The sequence below is a fragment of the Antechinus flavipes genome, chromosome 1, assembly GCF_016432865.1.
Source record: "Antechinus flavipes isolate AdamAnt ecotype Samford, QLD, Australia chromosome 1, AdamAnt_v2, whole genome shotgun sequence".
NCBI classification, from domain to species: Eukaryota; Metazoa; Chordata; class Mammalia; order Dasyuromorphia; family Dasyuridae; genus Antechinus; species Antechinus flavipes.
In genome coordinates this window covers 697,523,326-697,541,654 of record NC_067398.1, presented here as the reverse complement: position 1 = coordinate 697,541,654, position 18,329 = coordinate 697,523,326, and the positions used below count along the sequence as shown (strand labels likewise).

General features: G+C 41.3%; 1 protein-coding gene across 2 annotated transcripts in view; it reads right to left on the bottom strand.

Moving 5' to 3' along the window:
- Positions 1-13,819, bottom strand: part of PTPN11 (protein tyrosine phosphatase non-receptor type 11) — a 67,461-nt gene extending 53,642 nt beyond the window's left edge. Inside the window, exon 1 of one of the 2 annotated variants that reach the window (XM_051972823.1) lies at positions 13,640-13,819. In XM_051972823.1, coding sequence (XP_051828783.1) covers positions 13,640-13,653 — 14 coding nt within the window. In that variant the 5' untranslated portion in view covers positions 13,654-13,819. The remainder of the gene's footprint in view (positions 1-13,639) is intronic. The other variant, XM_051972824.1, reaches the window with a different exon arrangement.
- Positions 13,820-18,329: the final 4,510 nt, after the last annotated feature.

Here is an 18,329-nt window from a genome sequence, read left to right as displayed (position 1 = left end):
CTTAAAAGGGACATTGGTAAGCTGGAGGGTACCTAGAACAGGGCAACCAGGATGGCCAAAGGTCAAGTCCCTGTGGAGAACTGGTAGACTGAACTGGGACTGCTTAGCCTGGAGAAGACACAGAGAAAACAGGATAGTTGTCTTTGAATCTCAGCAGGATTGTCCCAAGAAGGATAAACTAGGCTTCTTCCATTTGGCCCCAGGGGGCAGAATAAAAAGCAATGGAAAGAAAATGAAAAAAGCTTGGGATTTCAGCTTGGGAAAAATGTTCCAAGAATGAGAATAGTCCCTAAGTAAAACAGACTGTCTGGAAAAGTGGTGGGCTCCTCTTTCTTGGAGTTCTTCAAGTAAGGACTTGATGTTAAAAGTATAGTTCATCTGTCCTTTTCAATTCTCAAATTCTGTGAAAACAAAAATAATAATAGTTGTACTATCTACTTCACAGAATTAGTAACTACTTCATATGATAATGGGATTTGCAAAGCACTTTTGGAGAAAGTATTTTGCCAAATGTACAATGTTCATATCTCCACTGATATTTAGCATCTTTATGGCGTCAGGCAAGTCCCCTTACCTAGCTGGGCCAGTTTCCTTACATGTAGGATGAAAAGGGGCAGTTAGATGGTGCCCTGGAGAGAGCACCAGCCCTGAAGTCAGGAAGACTCTAGTTCAAATCTGCCTACACACACTTCCTAGGTGTGTGACCCTGGGCAAATCACTTAATTCCAATTGCCTCACCAAAAAACAAAACAAAACAAAAAACAAAAAATACATGTAGAATGAAAAGTATGAGAAAAAACAAATTTTGAAAGACTTAATAGCTCTGATCAACATAATGACTAATCAGGATTCCAGAAGATGTATGATGAAACATGCTATCCACTGCCTGACAGAGATGATGAAGATTCTGAATGTAAAATAAGACATTTTTGGATATGACCAATGCCAGAATTTCTTTTATTTGACCATATTTGTCACAAGGGTTTTGGGTTGGGTTTTTCCCGTCTATGGTATGGGGGGTGCAGAGAGTAGAAGAGAAAATACATGTTTGATAAATGTTTGTTAATCTTAAAAAAGTAAAGTTTAAATTTTAAAAAATCAAAAGATCTGACTTGATGACTTGAGGTCTATATGAGGTCAATCTGAGCTGTCATTGTTAACCTTAGGGCAAGTAAAGTACCCAGTGATTCTTTAATTCTCCTGATATCCCACTTTTCTGTAGCTGGCACAGTGTAACAGCCCACAAGGACAGAAAAATGCCATTCATTTCTATAAGGCAAAAAACAATTCTGTTGTCTCACTCAAGCTCAGATCATGAAGGAAAAAAAAAAAATTCTTCAGCGGTTTCTCTCATTTCCTATTGCACAACTGTAACACTTAGGGTATTTTACACTGTTTTCCTCTTTACCTCCAAACAAACTTATTTAGTGGTTAACCAAAACATATCTAAAAGGAGGTTGCTCCTAAGCGTGTTTTTTGTTGGTGCATCACTCCCCCCCATTTAAAAGTGACTGAGACCACACAGAGTAGACCAACTTAAAGCAATGGAGCTTGCTTCTTCCTTGGCTAGAATAGGGTGCCGTGATGGGACCAGGTAAAGAATAAAGAACCAAAATTCCCTAAAAAAAATTTTTCTTTCAGACCCCTTATAGCCCTTTTTTTTAACCTCAATTTTCCATAGAAAGCCCTGGATCAGAGAAAGTCAATACTGTTCTTCATATGAGCAGGTCCGAAAGAGGATGAAGGGGAGTGGAAGAGGAGGCCCTTGTCACAGCCAGATTCCATTTTTAGCCAGCTATCCACATGACAAAACTACACAAGAATGCTATAGTAAACCGTTGCCATTGGTACAAACAGGGCTTCATAAATAAGGTGACAAGAATAACAAGGCTGGCCAATTTGCCACAAAGGTGAAGACAGAGTGGTGCACAGAAAGATCAAACAGAAAAGCATCTCCCATAACCCCTTAGTCTCAGATGGTGATCAACCAAAGATAGGGGAGTTAAAGGGGGAAGGTAGAGGCTTTCATTAGGCTAGGAAGGAGAAATATCTAAAGCTGGAAAGTAGGCATTGAGGCTCAGGTTAAAGGCCTCTTTCTGCCACTGACTCAAGAAATCTTTAAGGGCTCTGTTATTGATGGAGAAATTAATATCCATATATGTTTAATGGCAGCAGCAAGGCAATCTATAGAGCTAATTCACAGGAGCTGGATTGGATTTATTTTATTTCATACCAATTTAAATCTAATTTAAATCACTAATCAGAAGATTTAATTTAATTACCATTTTTCTACAGAGTTCATTCTTATTTGATAAGACTTTAATACCATGTTTTCTTCATATTTCAAATATAATTTTAAATGCACTACATACTTAAAAGCCATGATTCCCTTTAATATTTTTCCTGATTATTTTTTATAATAGTGTCAGAAAATTCTATCACTGATTATTTCACTTCAAAAAATCAGACCCTTTTGAAGTCACCAGAAGATACTCATCTCCATATCCCATAGATATCTAGAAAATGGTTTTGCCATCCATGACAACATTTGTAACATTTTATTTAACTAAACAAATCTATGTTTTCTGGAATTTTTAAATAAAATGAGAATTACTTAAATTATTTTATAAACATAAATCCTCCCCATAATAAAACTTAATACACCCATGTAGCTGGATCACCATGAGAGAAATTCAAAATGCAGGTAATATTGTCTTCACCTTCTTTCTCGTTATTCACAAACTGGAAAAAGATTCTTTCCTGCTTTTTCAATTGTCAAATGATTCATCAATTTAGAATGAATTAGAAGATGGAGGAAAATATTCTCATCAGATCTTGTAGAAAGTTTTTGCTGTTATAAACTAGACCATAATTTTAAAAATCTCTAATAACTCCAGGTTCTTAAATTCTCTAAGAGTTTACTGACATGACTGTTTTTTAAAACCTTATCAATGCTGTTGTATGAGGCTAATACTATGGCCAAGCCTGCTAAACTTTTTTTTTTTCCTCCTTCTTTCTTACATAAGCAGGGAAGAGGAAGAACCAATTTTGTTGAGTAAGGAAGAATCTTACTCAAAAATCAATGGGCTAAAGACAATGAGGTGGCCCCATGGAGAAACCACCAGTCCTAGAATCAGGAGGACCTGAATTCAAATTCAGCCTAGACACCTTACATCTACCAGTTATGTGATTCTGGGCAAGTCACTCAACCAATCAATCCCCCCCCCTCACACACACACACACACACACACACACACACACACACACACACACACAGATAATCAGTGGCCTATTGTATCCTATTTATAAAGCTTTTAAGAAAAGACTGCATAAACTGTCAGTAGCAATCACATGATTTAGCCTTTTTTTTTTTTTTAAAGGAATGATACCAGATTTTTTAAGACGACCTGTGGGTGAGGGGCAGGCAGTAGGAGAAAGGGAAGGAATTGTCAAAGAATTTCTGTGCCAAACAATTAAAAAGAAAACATTAAAATGCCTATATTCAAGTCCATCACCACCTATTAATTAAATGCCTCTGTGCCAGGTATGGTGATGGGCAATGAGGAATAGGAAGACTTAACATTTTGGCAGGATAATGCACAGGTTAGGAACCATTTTTGTGGTATAGTCCCATATGGCAGTCTGGGCAGCCTAGGGACCCATTTTCAGAATGTTTTTAAATAAATGACATAAAATACATAGGATTACAAAGGAAAACATCTAAATTTAAATACAGATTATATATACACACATATATATTATATATGTTGTAATATGTAAATGGTGTGTATATATGCAAGTCATGTATATAGTATGTTTATATACATATGGTACATGTGTGGGAGAATGAGCAAACCTCATTTGCAGCACTGGATTCAGCTTAAGTGTCATGGTTTCAGAAGAACATTAGTAAGCTGGAGAGTTCCCAGAGCAGGGCAACCAGGATGGACAAAGGTTTTACCTTCAGTTTGATATATGGAAGAGATTCCTCAGAACGAGGACTGTCCCAAAGTAGGGTGGCCTGCTGGAGGTGGTGGGCCCCTATCCTTGGAGATCTTCAAGCACAGCTTTCACTACTTACTTCCTACGTGACAAATATATTATTGTGGCATTCCTTTTGTATTGGAATTAGATCAGATGACCAATGAGGTTCCTTCCAACTTTCAAGTTCAGTAATTCTATGAATTAAGGACGAGTCTAATGTTGTAAGTGGTGGTGACTGCAAGAATGCTGGTACCCTCAACAGAAATAAGGAAATTTAAGAAAAGTTATTGAGTTATTCTGGGAAACTTAAGAGCTTTAATCAATGCAACCACCAACTACCACTCCACAGCACATGTTAGTCATCTCCTAACAAAGTACAGAATGAGACATATGTCTTTGCATGTGATCAACATGGGGATTTATTTTGCTTGGTTTGCATACTTTCTATAGGGTTTTCACTTTTTTTTTTTTTTTAATCCAATTTGAGAGAGAAAGATAGTGGAAGGAACAAGGAGCTTTAGACAGGATTGCCAAAAAAGAAAGAAAAAAGAATCACTGAAGTAGTTTTAAATGTACAGAAGAAAATGGAAAGAAGGTTCAGGAGGATATACAAAAAAAGTAGGACAGTTTGGAAAGTGTGTCCACTGAATTTATTATATTTTTTTTTAAAAAAAGCAATTTAGTATGTAGAGCTCTACACAACAGAGTGATAAGTTTCAAAGATCCTCTTCTGATCCTGGCATAAAGGGCTAGAACTTTGGAATAATTAGAAGATTTGATGAATTCGGTTTTGAACACATTTGAGAAACCTATGGGCTATCCAGTAGAGAAATGCATCAGAAAATTAAAGATTCCAGTACAGATTAAAAATTGGAAGTTGGATATATATTATAGGGAAGTCAGTTTCATAGAGATATAATTGAACCCATGGTGAGATCACCAAGAGCATAAAGAAAGGGAAGAAGAGAACCCATAAGGGAATATAATCATAAAGAGTGGGCAGAACAAAGATGATGACTCAGCAAAGGAGACTGAAATAGACCAGTCAGATAAGCAAGAGGAACTCCAGCCCATAAAACATATCACCAAAACTCAGGAAAGACAGAATATCCAGGAAGAGGATTCAACGTATCAAAAATTGCAGAGAGATTAAGGAGTGGGAGAATTGGAAAAAAAGACTAATGGAATTTGCAATTCAGAAACCATTAGTTCTTGGAGTCATAGATCTTTATAAGAAGGAGATCAAAGACAGAAGGCCTAGAGAAGAAAGTGCTTGTAGCACTTTCCAATGCCCAGCAATTATAAAAGGGTTAAACGTCACAGTACATGAAAGGTAATAGAAATAACTATAAAGGATTCAAGAGAAACATGAGAAGACTTATGAACTAAAGTGAGTGAAGTCAGCAGAACCAAAAAAAGATGATATGCATAATGACTGCACAATAATAATCATGTAAATGACAAGAACACTACAGCAAAGCCTGAAACTAGGAAATGATAATAATCAATCTTGGACCTGGAAAAGAAATGAGGAAACAGTTTTCTCCTTTGCCCAGAGAGGAGATCGAGGAAATCAAGTAGACCCATATCCAACCATGACTGAGAATCAGAAACAAAAAGAATCAACAAAACTGTTTTTTGTTTCTTAAAAGGAAAGATCACTAGGACCTGGAGGAACAATCGGGTAACAGGGTTGAAAGCCAGGCTGCAGAAGTCCCAGAAGTGAGTGGGAGATGAGGAAGAGGTGACAACTACAGTTTCTTCCAGGAGGAGGTGGCAGCAAAAAGATGGTCAGATATAAGGTTCAGAAATATCACTGTTTTAAAATCGCCCCCGGGGCTGCTAAACTTAATTGTATTTCAAGGTTGTTATCTGAAGCTATGGAAGGAAATAAAAGAGCATTAACTTAAAATGTTTATGTACCAGGATGGCCTTATAGGCAGAGGCAATAATTATGCCTCAGGGTGTTATTTGAGGAGACCCACCTCACTCCCAATCATAAAATTCAACAAAACTGGACACTATCTCCAAAAGACAGTAATTAAAATGGACATGAATTATCAGGGACCAAGAAAAGGGCAATTATCATCTATTCATTTATCAAATTATCTGACACCTTAGAAATGGAAGGAAGGTGCACCTATATTTGGTTCCAGGTGGGCATCGTTTATTTAATTGATCAACTGTGCTTATTAAGCTGACAGGTTCATAGATCTAGAGCTGGCAAGCCCCCAGCAGCCATCCAGCCCAACTGCATCTGACACATGAAGACATTGAGACCTGGAGAAGGTAAACAACACCAAGGCTAGGGTCTGTGCCTAGGTCATGGACTCCCTACTCCCTAACTGTCTGTTGGTCAATAAAATGAGGAGAAGAGAGAGCAAGAAAGTCAAAAGCTAGCCTGAAAGCCCTGGCACAGAGGCCCTGGAAGGTGAAATGATTTCTTCCCACTCACCAGGTAGCAAGAGGGACAGGTGAAGTTAAACAAACATGTCCTCTTCTCCTCCTCCTCCACCCCAACTGCCAAAGGCAGTCCACTCTCATGATCTTCCCTGGGCCACTACTCTTTGCACATAAACTTCTGATCCATTTTCTGGTGTGCTTTATTAGTTACTAAATGCCAAAGTGAACCTGGCACTATATTGAACACTCTTCAATGCAAGAAACCCATCAGAACACAAGGAAAAATAATAAAATCAGGTGTTTATCACAAACCTACGTGCCCAGCACTATGCTTACATTTTTTTTTAATCAAGTCATATAAGATCCGTCATTCTTGCCCAATCAAGAATTTCCAATTCCATTGGTTTTGAGGCAGTCCCAGGTCCTAGAGAGAATCCTAAAGACTCAGCTTCCAGTCCTACCTGACAGGAGCTATGTGGACACAAGCACGTCAAGGCCCCTCTATCTATGAGAGGGTTGGGCTAGAGGGCTTATCCCAGGTCTAAGAATCCATGACCCTACATCAGGCAAAGTTATAAACACAGCAAAGCCGATTTTACTGGACATCATCTTTCTTTCTGGGGCTGTAGTTCTATGAATACATCACTCCTGCACTCCCCATTTTAGTGGCTACCACTGCCTAGCAAATAAAGCTTGATTGAGTTCCTGACCCTGGAATCTACCATTCAGGTGATCTGGCTCCAAATCACCTGGTGGCCCCTTCTCCTCCCTGCCAACTCGTTTCCTGGGTTCCAAGAGGAGGAAGTATTCACCTGTCTCCATTCACATCCTGTCTCCCAGGTCTTTGCTCCCACAACCCCATGACAGAAGAGATACCTGCAAGAAACCTTCTCTCCTGCCCCCTCCTACTCTCCCTCCATCTCATAATGCTCAGTCTGGCTCTCCTCTACTGTTGTCACATTTCAAACTAGAAGCCCCCTGAAGTCAAGGCTAGCTTTCCTCTTTGCATCTGTCTCACTGGCATCCAGCACAGGGGCTTAAGGAATGAGGCCGAAGCTGTTGGAGAAGGCTCCCCTGGAGAACAGCCCAACTCTCATTTCAGTTCTTTACTAAGCAAAGTGGCTCTTAGCCACTCAAGAAAACACCGATGCTCGTCTTGGAAGAATGTAATCCACATAGTGGTTTCTAATTAAGGAATTTCTGATTGCTGGAAGAATAGCCAGTTATTTTGAAAGAAATTAATGTCTCTTTTCTATGGGATAAATATAGCTTCTGCACGGCAGCAGGTAATTGGTATGAGGACAGTAATAGCTCACATTTCTTTGATGCTTGAAGGCTTGCAAAGTGCTTTTCTCACAATGTCCCCCCCACAAGGTAGACAGCACACACCTCACAAGTTCCATTTTAAAGATTAGGTAACCAATGTTCAAAAACTAGACTTGTTCATGGCCGTGCAATGGGCAAAGCCCTGGGCCTTGAGTCAGGAAGACGCGAGTTCATGTCCTAACTTAGTAAGCGTATGACCCCAGGAAATTCACTTCACTTCCATGGGCCTCAACTTCCTCGTATGTAAAATGGGAATAATAATAGCACCCCTCTACCAAGGTTGTCGTGAAGACCAATTGAAATGTTTGGACAGCATTACTATTAAATAGGCATTTAATAAATACTTATTTCCCTCCTCCCACACAGTTTAAGAGCCTTTCCAGATTCCAAGTGTACCAACCTTGCTACTATTCTAGGCAACTTCAGACAAAACAAGGCACAAATTAAAAGAAATAGAAAAAGTTTCTTAATTTAATGTAATTTCAATCTTTATAGAGCATCTTCTTCTACGTAAGCCTGAATACTAAGTACCTTTGTGCTTTGATGTCATGTATACATAGAGTCCTAGATTTGGAGTCAACAAGAAGTGGATTCAAATTCCCTCTCAAACACTTCCTTGCTGTGTGACTTTAGTCAAGTAATTTAATGGCAGCTCCCTGGGTCTTCACTTCCTTATCTATAAATAAAGAGCTCGGGACTAGCCTGCTAAGGGTCTCCTCCAACACTAGGCCTATGATCCCAGCAATGAAGTAGAAAGGCTTAAAGGAAATGATTCAGGCTAAAGAAAACATCCAAATAATATTCAAGAATAACCAAATAATCTTCAAGAATTACATTTTTTTAAATGACAAAGATATTGGAGATATTGAAGGAAAAGGTTTTTTTTAAGTTAACATCCCCTTTTTTAAAAACCTCATAAATAATTTGGAAATCAGTTTTGTGAATACTCATTTTTTATTGGAATGTTTATTTTGTGTATATACTAAAGTAGAAAATAAATTTCTTACTATATGAGGCGTACATATAATATTATGAAATCCTATTGAAGGAAGGAAGACTTCTAAGAGTAGACAGTATTTGAGTTTGGTTTTAAGGGATAAATAGGAATGGGGGGATGGGGATGGAAGGAAACATTTCAGGCATAGTAATAGTATTAGTACCAAAAAAAAAAAAAAAAATTGAGGGAAAAGGAGCAGGGTTTATAGAGGGGACAATAGTAAAGTGACCCTTTTGGCTAGAAAACAGTACTCCTAAAAAGGAAAGCTACTGCTCACCATCTACAAGGAATCCAAAAAGCATCAAGGCCTTGAGTAAGAAGGGCCTTGAATAATGAACCAAGAAATCTGTGATTCCTTTGGGAAGCATGATAGTGGTAAGCAGAGGAGGGATGTGGCCATGGGGTGGCCAAGAGATTCCTGGACTTGGGATCAGAAGGTCTTAGCTTCATGGCAGGCCTCTAACACTGAACAGACGGTGCCACAGGGCAAATCCTTTACTTCCCTCCTTCTCCATTTCCTTATCTACAAAATGTGAAAAATTGAAATAAAAAAGCCCCTACTTCACAGAACTATGGCAAGGATCAGATAATATTAACAAGGTATCCCAAAAGTGTTGAAACTTTTGACTGCAGAAAGACTTTTGGGATACCCTGTATGAAAGCTATAGAAATATGACCCCTATCACTATTATTATTATTCTTATGACCAAACTTGTACATATGGAATAGAAGTCCAGCAATATGATAAGAAAGGGGGACAGAATGAGTTGCTAAATAAAGCAGGGGTGTCCAACTTGTGATATGAATATCATAAAGGGGGTATATATGAACCTTTTCTAGGGAGCACAGAGAATATTTTAATAACTGCATTATTCTATTGAAATTAATATTTTTACTTTTTATGTCCATTTGCATGAATTTCCTTAAATGTTAAACTGAGGATACAAAAAGATTTAATAAAAATCAAGGGATATGGAGACTTAAAAAAAAAAAAAAAAAGACAGGATCCCCTATGTTTAAAATATATATATATATATATATATATATATATATATATACACATACATATACATATATATGTAAAATAATACTTACAATATATTTCCCTCTTTTCAATAGTGAGAAGAGGGATAATGACAGTACAAAGTTGAATATGCTATTAGGAAGGTCTCTGTCAGTGGAGTTTGTTTTTCTTTGTTATATATGGGGGAATATATTTGGAACGACTATGATGTAAAAACAAAATATGTTAATAAAATATCCCAGCAGATAAGGAGATAGAGACAATAAAATAAACAGAGACAGAGAGGGAGAAGAGATGAGGAAAAGGAGAAACGGAGAGGGAAAAGGAGAAAGAATTGTCGAGTCCTGGCTGATGGCATTAAAAAAAAAAAAAAAAAGCACTATTCTATACAGTGCAGAAAAGGGAGGAAGGAGAAAGAATAATAGATACAAGAGGAACATTTCTTTTATTTAAAAAAATATATATATATGTTAGACAGTAAGGTCTGCCCCTGGCTTTCCCAAAGGTAAAAGTTTTAGCAGATTTTCTCCATCTGCTCTCTTGGCCCCAACAAAGGACACTGTTGCTAGAAACGATTGTGTTTATGTATCAGCTTGCATCTTAGCAAGCAGTTTCCCAAGATCCTCTGTAACTTTATAGCAATCGGACCCGTTGACAGAACCCTGCAGAAAAAAAGTATGTAATCCAAGCAGAGTCTCCAGTTCTGGGCAGAAAACCTGACATTAAATAAGAATATGAAGTTAAGAATTTCAACAGGCAAACATGGTACCGAGTATTTTAGTAAGACAAGTTTATTTCCTACTGTTGAGCTAAAAATACAAGGCCACCAGAAAAAGCCTCAAACTAAATTAAAGCACTAGAGATAAAGAAAAAGACTAAACTTCATTTCCTGAAGGGAAAGGGGAATGGGGACAAAATTTAAAAGATAAGAGGTCTCACAGAAGGAATTCCTCAGAATGTAGCAAGGTACAGCCCAGACCATTACACCTCCAAAGCAAAAACCAAGAAGCTAAGTCCCTCCAGTTCTGAGATGAGAGGGCAGTCCCACACTGAACAGCTGAGGGGAGGAGAAAAAGGGCTGGAGTTGGAGCATGTGGACACAATCCAGCTGGATTCCAACTCTGACATTCACAGGGACAAATTACCTTAGAACCTCAACTTCTTCAAGACAGGATTCGATACCTTCTGAAGTAATTGTGAGGTTGTTTGTAGATAGCATATAGATAGATAGAACTTTGAAGACGGGGAAGGAACTGATTCAATCCTAAAAAGAGACTGTGGCTGGCTCGGAGCCCCACAATTAACATGGCAGAATCTGAACCCAAGACTTCCAGATTCCAAGCCCAGAATTTTAGGCTCTCTACCTCTGAATGCTGTCAGAAATCATTGTTCTTATGCTGTTGTCAGCTAGGTACAGTTTTCTTATCAATAACAGAGTGAAAGGGAGGAAAAACAGTCTATCAGTCATTTGAAGTCTACATAGCAAGCAGCCTTTGGATGGCTTTGCCTAGACTGAAGCTTCTAAATCAACAGGGTACACAAAGGGTACACAAACTCTTACTAAGGAGACCCTTTCCTGTCCCCCAGCCTTTTCATGTCCTAGAAAGGCAGATCCTTCCTGCTTTAGAACAGCAGACCCTGAACAAAGGCTCAACAACCACTCTGATATATTAAGTAACAAACAGACAAAGACTTCAGGAGGGAGTACACTAGAGGCCACAGCCCCACATGGTCTTGCTGAAATGCAATCGTGCAATCACAAGGGAACCAGAGCCATCAAAGTTTGCCAGACGGGGCCAGGCCACTCACTTCCTAAAGTTTTCAGGTCTGTTTTTTTCCTACCCCAAACAATCATGGAAACAAACAGACAAACACAAAAATACAATCAGATTGAAAGACACAAAAACAGTTTCCGGGGGGAGAGGGGGAAAATCCTAATTTCTTAAGAAGCTTCTTTAGCCAGGTCATCCCAAAGGTATTATTTAAACATTACAAAAGAGTAGTGATGTTCTTGGTCTAAACAAAACAGAGCAATCATTTAAAAAAAAAAAAAAAAGCCTTCTAAAAAGACCAGATGGTTCTTAGCCCATAAAGGATTAGTAATATTTACTAGTAATGATGGTTCAGACTAAGTGCAATGAAGTGTCTACAATACTGAAACAGACTGTCCATGCTTAATAATAGAAAATAGTAATGCGTTCTTTGGCCTATATTGTTTCGTGTAAGGAGCACAACACACCCTGACATCAATTCTCACTATTGCTACTAACCCTGGCCAGAGGACTGAGCTTGACAATTACTAAGATTTGGCCCCAGGAGGAACCTGAAGAAAGGTTTCTACATTCAGGCTTCCTTCGGGCTGCCCAAGTCCAGTCCCGGAGAGGCACCAAGTCGGAGAGGCTGACTAGGGGCCTCGGGAGAACTCTGCCCTCTCCTATTAGGCACACAAGCATCAAGCACCAAGAACCTCTCCCCCAAAGAAGGGCTGTTATTTCTGAACAATTATGAGGCAATGTTCATGAAGCAACGAGTAAGGAATGTTCACGGCCATGACCCACTTCGGAGTGCATCTTTTGCCTGCAAACAATCCCTGCCTTCCAGATTGGAAGCCCTAGAAGGGCAGTGACTGCTCAGGAGAGTGAAATGAATGAAGGGAGCCCAAAAGGGAAGAGAAGCTGGGGACAGGAACAGGAAAGGGTTCCTCTTAGATGAGAGGAGAGGAAAAGAAGGTCGAGTAGAAAACGGCACCACTTCTGACACTATCAGCAATATGGTCAAGCAAGTAAGTGGCGCCACCTCCATCAGTCTCAGTCTCCCCCTCCATTAAATGGGAGGCATAAAGCTTAATGTCACAAGGTGATTATGAGAAAGTGCTTTGAACCTCTCAAAAATAAGTGATTATTATTCTTCAAACACCAAAGACTATACATATATAGGAAGATGACAAAAGCACGATTGGGAAGGGGAAATGAGAGCTGGGATAGTCCTGGGGAGAGAAGGCAAGAGCAGCAGATTCCTGAAGGAGAGTAAAAGGGGGAAGAAGACGACAAGGGGACAGAAGGAATCAGATAAAGCCAAGCGCTGGAGAAACAGGAGAAAGACAAAAAAGACTTTGCTCACCAGAGAGAAGAAAGAAAGAAACAGAAGAAGAGGGGAAAAAAGGCAGAGGAAGGAGAGAAGGGAAGAAAAGGGAAAGAGGAGAGGGGGAGGAAGGACACAAGGGAAAGAGGGGAAAGGGGGAGAAAAAAGGAAAAGAGGAAAGGGAAGAAGTACTACTTAAGAGCCTGGTCTTCCCAGCAAAAACCAAGGGGGAAATAAAGTGAAGACAAGAAGTGGGGAAAGGAGAGAAGAGAAAAGGAGGGGGAGGCCGGAGAGTGAGGAAGGGGAAAGGCATAGAAAGGGGAAAAAGATGAAAAAGAAAAACGGGAAAAAAGAAAGGGAATAAAAAGAGAGAAGGGATAAAAAGAGAAAGGGGGAGGAAAGGATATAGGAGGAAGAAAAGGAGAGAAAAAAAGAGGAAAAGAGAAGGAGAAGAGGGGGAGGGGATAGTCTAAGAGGAAGGGAGATGAAAGGGATGAAAAGAAAAAGCAAAAGGGAGTGAGAACGGAAACGGGGAGAAGAGGTGGAGAAGGGGAAGGGAACGAGGGGAAGGGGAGGAGATGAAAGATTGGGGGGGAAAGGGATAAGAAGGGAAGGGGACCCGAGAGAGCAAGAAGGGGGAGGGTAGAGAGGGGGAGGGGCAGAAGGGCAAGAACGAGAGGAGGCTGGGGGAGGGGAGAGAACTGGCTCCTCCGCCCCTCCCCCAACCCTCCCGATGGGGGAGGGGGTCTCCCGGCCGGGGAGGAGGGGGAGGGGCGCGCGGTGCTTTGTGGGCGGGTAGGGGTCGCGGGGGTCGAGGCACTTACCTCCGGGATGTCATGTTCCTCCCGCTCCCGGGCTACTCCTCGGATCCGCTTCCTCAGGGGCCGGGCCGGGCCGGGCCGAGGGTTAGCGCGGAGCCCGCGGCGCTCCGGCCGCCATCCAGGCCTCGGGATCCCGGAGACGAGAGTCGAACCGCCCCCCCCGCCCCCCAAGCGCCTCCGCTCCGCTCCGCTCCCCCGCGCCTCCGCCCCCGCCCCTCGCCGCCCGGCACCGCGACAGTGACGCCATCGGTCTGCGACGCCAACCTCCCGCCAGGCCGCCGGTCGGCCCAAAAAGCCTACCGCCGGCCGCGCGCACGCCGCACACTTCCGGCTTCCCCCTGAGCGGGCAACTGCGCCCCGCGCCCGGGGTTCCGCCGGGCCATCTGGGCCCCCTCCGGCTGCCCCGAAGCGAGCGGCCGCGAGGGGGCGCTAGAGAGCAAGGAGGACGTGGTCTCCCGCAGCCGCTTTTAATCCTACCAGGGTTTTTCGCACTTGGATCATCCTGCGCCTTCCATATGTGCCCGATAGCGAGCCCGGCCTGACCGCGGAAGGCTGACAGGCTGCACGCTATAGCGTCCCTGTAGTAGACTGTAAGCTCCTCGAGAGCAGGGCTGCCTCACTGCCTGGCACAGAGTAAGGGGCTACACATGCTTCACTCTTCAGCGCCTAGATTTTGCAGCTCACATAGTAGGCAGCTTGGCGGCCAGCCTCCGCCCCTCACACAGTAGGCGGCCAGCCTCCCCCTCCGCCTTCACCTCTCACATAGTAGGCAGCTTGGCTGCGAACCTCTGCCCCTCACACAGTAGGCGGCCAGCCTCCGCCTTCCCGCCCCTCACACAGTAGGCGGCCAGCCTCCCCCTCCGCCTTTCACATAGTAGGCAGCTTGGCGGCGAGCCTCTGCCCCTCACACAGTAGGTGGCCAGCCTCCCCCTCCGCCTTTCACATAGTAGGCAGCTTGGCGGCGAGCCTCTGCCCCTCACACAGTAGGTGGCCAGCCTCCCCCTCCGCCTTTCACATAGTAGGCAGCTTGGCGGCGAGCCTCTGCCCCTCACACAATAGGCGACCAGCCTCCGCCTCCGCCCCTCACACAGTAGGCCGCTTGGCAACAGAAGTAGACCTGGAAGCTGGAGGGTCAGAGTTCAGATCCAGCCTCAGATCATTAGCAAGACATTTAATCCCTGCTTCCCTGTCCTCATCTATAAAATGGGGAAAATAAAGCACAAATCTGATCATGTCACCCTGGCCCCTTACTCAATAAATTTCAGTGGCTTCCTATTACCTGCTGGAGCCAATACAAAATCCTCTGTCTGGGGGTCAAAGCTCTTTCTAAGTCAGCCCGCTCCTATCTTTCCAGTCTTCATACACCTTACCCTAAAGTCTGTCTTCTTGCCACGGATGACAGTCTCCAGAAGGCTCTGTACAGCAGACTTTCCATCTCTGATGGGCACGCTCTCTGACCTTCCCTCGAATGCCCTCCTTCTTGCCCTCCTCCTACTGTACTCTCGGGCTTCTTTTCGAACTCCCACCTCCTACAAGAAGCCTTCCCCAGCCCTTCTTAATTTAATTAATTTCTCTCTATGCCAAATGTTGCTTGTTGCCCACCCCCATTAGATTGTAAGTTTCTTGAGGTAAAGCACTATATTTTGCCACTTTTTAAATTCCTGGTACTTACCCCATAGTAGATGCTCAATAAATATTTATTAAATACAACAAAACCTAAAAAGAAGTAATATTTATAAAATTATTTGCAAACTCGAAGAGTTGTATAAACCCAGCTGATATTTCTGTTCTAAGGCCCCTCTCTGCTGTCATTCTATTAAAATGGAAATAACCACCAGAACAAAGGATTTCTAAGAGCAAAAAATAGCAATCCCAACGTCAGAACTCTAAATGCCTGTTTGAAAAATGATCTTAGTCCTCCCACAAATACTTGCCAGGTTTTTATGTGGGAGCAATAGAAATATTAGCTTAACCTATTAAATAGGTCAAGATAAAGGATTACTTAAATTTTACATTTCTGAAGCTCTTTGGTCAAATGAGTTGTGCCCTGGATGTGGAGTCAAGAGGACCTGAATTCAAATTCTACTTCAGATATTTACTAGCTGTGTGTTCCTAAGTAAGTCACTTAAGCCTCAGCTTCTTGAATTGTAAAATGGGGATAATAATAGCACCAACCTCCTGTCTACAGTTATCTATTTTAGTTTCCTCAAGTGTAAAATGAACATACAACCTACCTCCTAGAATTGTAATTAGGGTCGAACAAGAAAATGCTTGTTAAAATAAATAAACACTTATTAAGGATCATGCCTAAGTGAAGGGGCAGGTCAATTCTCTGAAAGCCTCCACAGCTGTGGATCATAACACCTGAAGGAGTTGCAAAGCAGCCTTGGCAGATGTTTCTTGTGGATTGGGAAGGAAATAAATTGGAGGCAAGAGGGAAGAGGAGAGAGAGGTCAGAGAACACAACTGCATCTAAGTCTCCTTTCTTCTTCCTCCTTCCTCCTCCTTCCTCCTCCTTCCTCCTCCTTCCTCCTCCTTCCTCCTCCTTCCTCCTCCTTCCTCCTCCTTCCTCCTCCTTCCTCCTCCTTCCTCCTCCTTCCTCCTCCTTCCTCCTCCTTCCTCCTCCTTCTTCTTTCTTCTTCATCTTCTCTCCAAGTCTGAGTTAGCCCTCCAGCAAGCACTGGAAGGTGGCTCCTATATCTCAACACTTACTCACACATGTTGTTTAATTCAATTAGTCATGTCCAACCCTGCGTGACCCCATTTGGGATTTTCTTGACACAGATACTGAACTAGTTTTTGCCATTTCCTTCAACATCTCATTTTACGAAGAAACTGAGGCAAGCAGGGTTAAGTGATTAGCCCAAGATTACACAGCTAGTACCTATAACTGGATTTGAATTCAAGTCCTCCTGATTCTAGGGCTGGCATTCTATCCACAGTGCTATATAACTGCTCACCAGACATATAGAAGACATTATATAAGTACTTGTTTCTATATACCATAACTTATTCAGCCATTTCCCAATTATGAGCATTTTCTCAATTTCCAATTCCTTGCCACAACAGAAAGGATTGCTACAAATATTTTTGCATAAGAGATTCTTTTGTTCCTTTCCTTTGCTCTTTGAGGATTAAATAACCATAATAAGCTTAGATGTACATAGGTATTTAAAGTTTGTGTTACATTTTGTATATATTATATTACCTTCAAGACAAAAAGGAAGAAGCTTTTATTATACCCATTTTACAGACTGGGAAAGCACAGCAGAGAGAGGTTCAGTGCCTTAACCTCTATATGATGGCTACTAAGTATTTGACTTAGGATCTCAGGTCTCCTTGATTCTGAGCAAAACTCTCTTTGAACCAGGACAAATCTGCTGTCATATGAATTGGTAAATTATTAGCTTTATTTCCTATCAGATGTCACAGACCTTGTTTGGAAAATTAAATGATTACAAAGTATTTCATCTCCCTGGAACAAAAGATTTCTAAGACCAAAAAATGGAGAATCTATGGAACAGAGAGAGGAAAATTTTCACGAGGTCTGGAATCAAAGAACCTGATTTCAAATCTTGGCTGTTTCTGACCAGCCTCACTTGTAGATGGGGGTGGTGGATGGCCTAGATCAAAGATTCTTTTTTTATTCAATAGTATTTTATTTTTCCAAATACATGTAAAGATAATCTTCAACATTCATTTTTGTGAGATTTCGTATTCAAATTTTTTCTCTCCCTCCTTCATTTTCCCTCCTTCCCAAGACAGCAAGCAATCTGATATGAGTTAACTATTTACAAATATTTCCATATTTGTCATGTTGCACAAGAAAAAAGCAGATCAAAATGGGAGAAAACCACGAGAAAGAAAAAGCAAACAAATAAAAAAAAGGCAAAAATACTATGCTTCACAATAAACTGGGGTTTTTTTTGTTTGGGTTTTTTTTTTACAGTTAAAGGTTCTGATAAAGGCCTCATTTCCAAAATATATAGAGAACTGACTCTAATTTATAAGAAATCAAGCCATTCTCCAATTGATAAATGGTCAAAGGATATGAACAGACAATTTTCAGATGATGAAATTGAAACTATTTCTACTCATATGAAAGGGTATTCCAAATCACTATTGATCAGAGAAATGCAAATTAAAACAACTCTGAGATACCACTACATACCTGTCAGATTGGCTAAGATGACAGGAAAAAAAATAATGATGAATGTTGGAGGGGATGTGGGAAAACTGGGACACTGATGCATTGTTGGTGGAGTTGTGAACGAATCCAACCATTCTGGAGAGCAATCTGGAATTATGCCCAAAAAGTTATCAAACTGTGCATACCCTTTGATCCAGCAGTGTTTCTACTGGGCTTATATCCTAAAGAAATATTAAAGAAGGGAAAGGGACCTGTATGTGCCAAAATGTTTGTGGCAGCCCTGTTTGTAGTGGCTAGAAGCTGGAAAATGAATGGATGCCCATCAATTGGAGAATGGCTGGGTAAATTGTGGTATATGAACGTTATGGAATATTATTGTTCTGTAAGAAATGACCAGCAGGATGAATACAGAGAGGACTGGTGAGACTTACATGAACTGATGCTAAGTGAAATGAGCAGAATCAGGAGATCATTATAAACTTTAACAACAATACTGTATGAGAATGTATTCTGATGGAAGTGGATTTCTTTGACAAAGAGAAG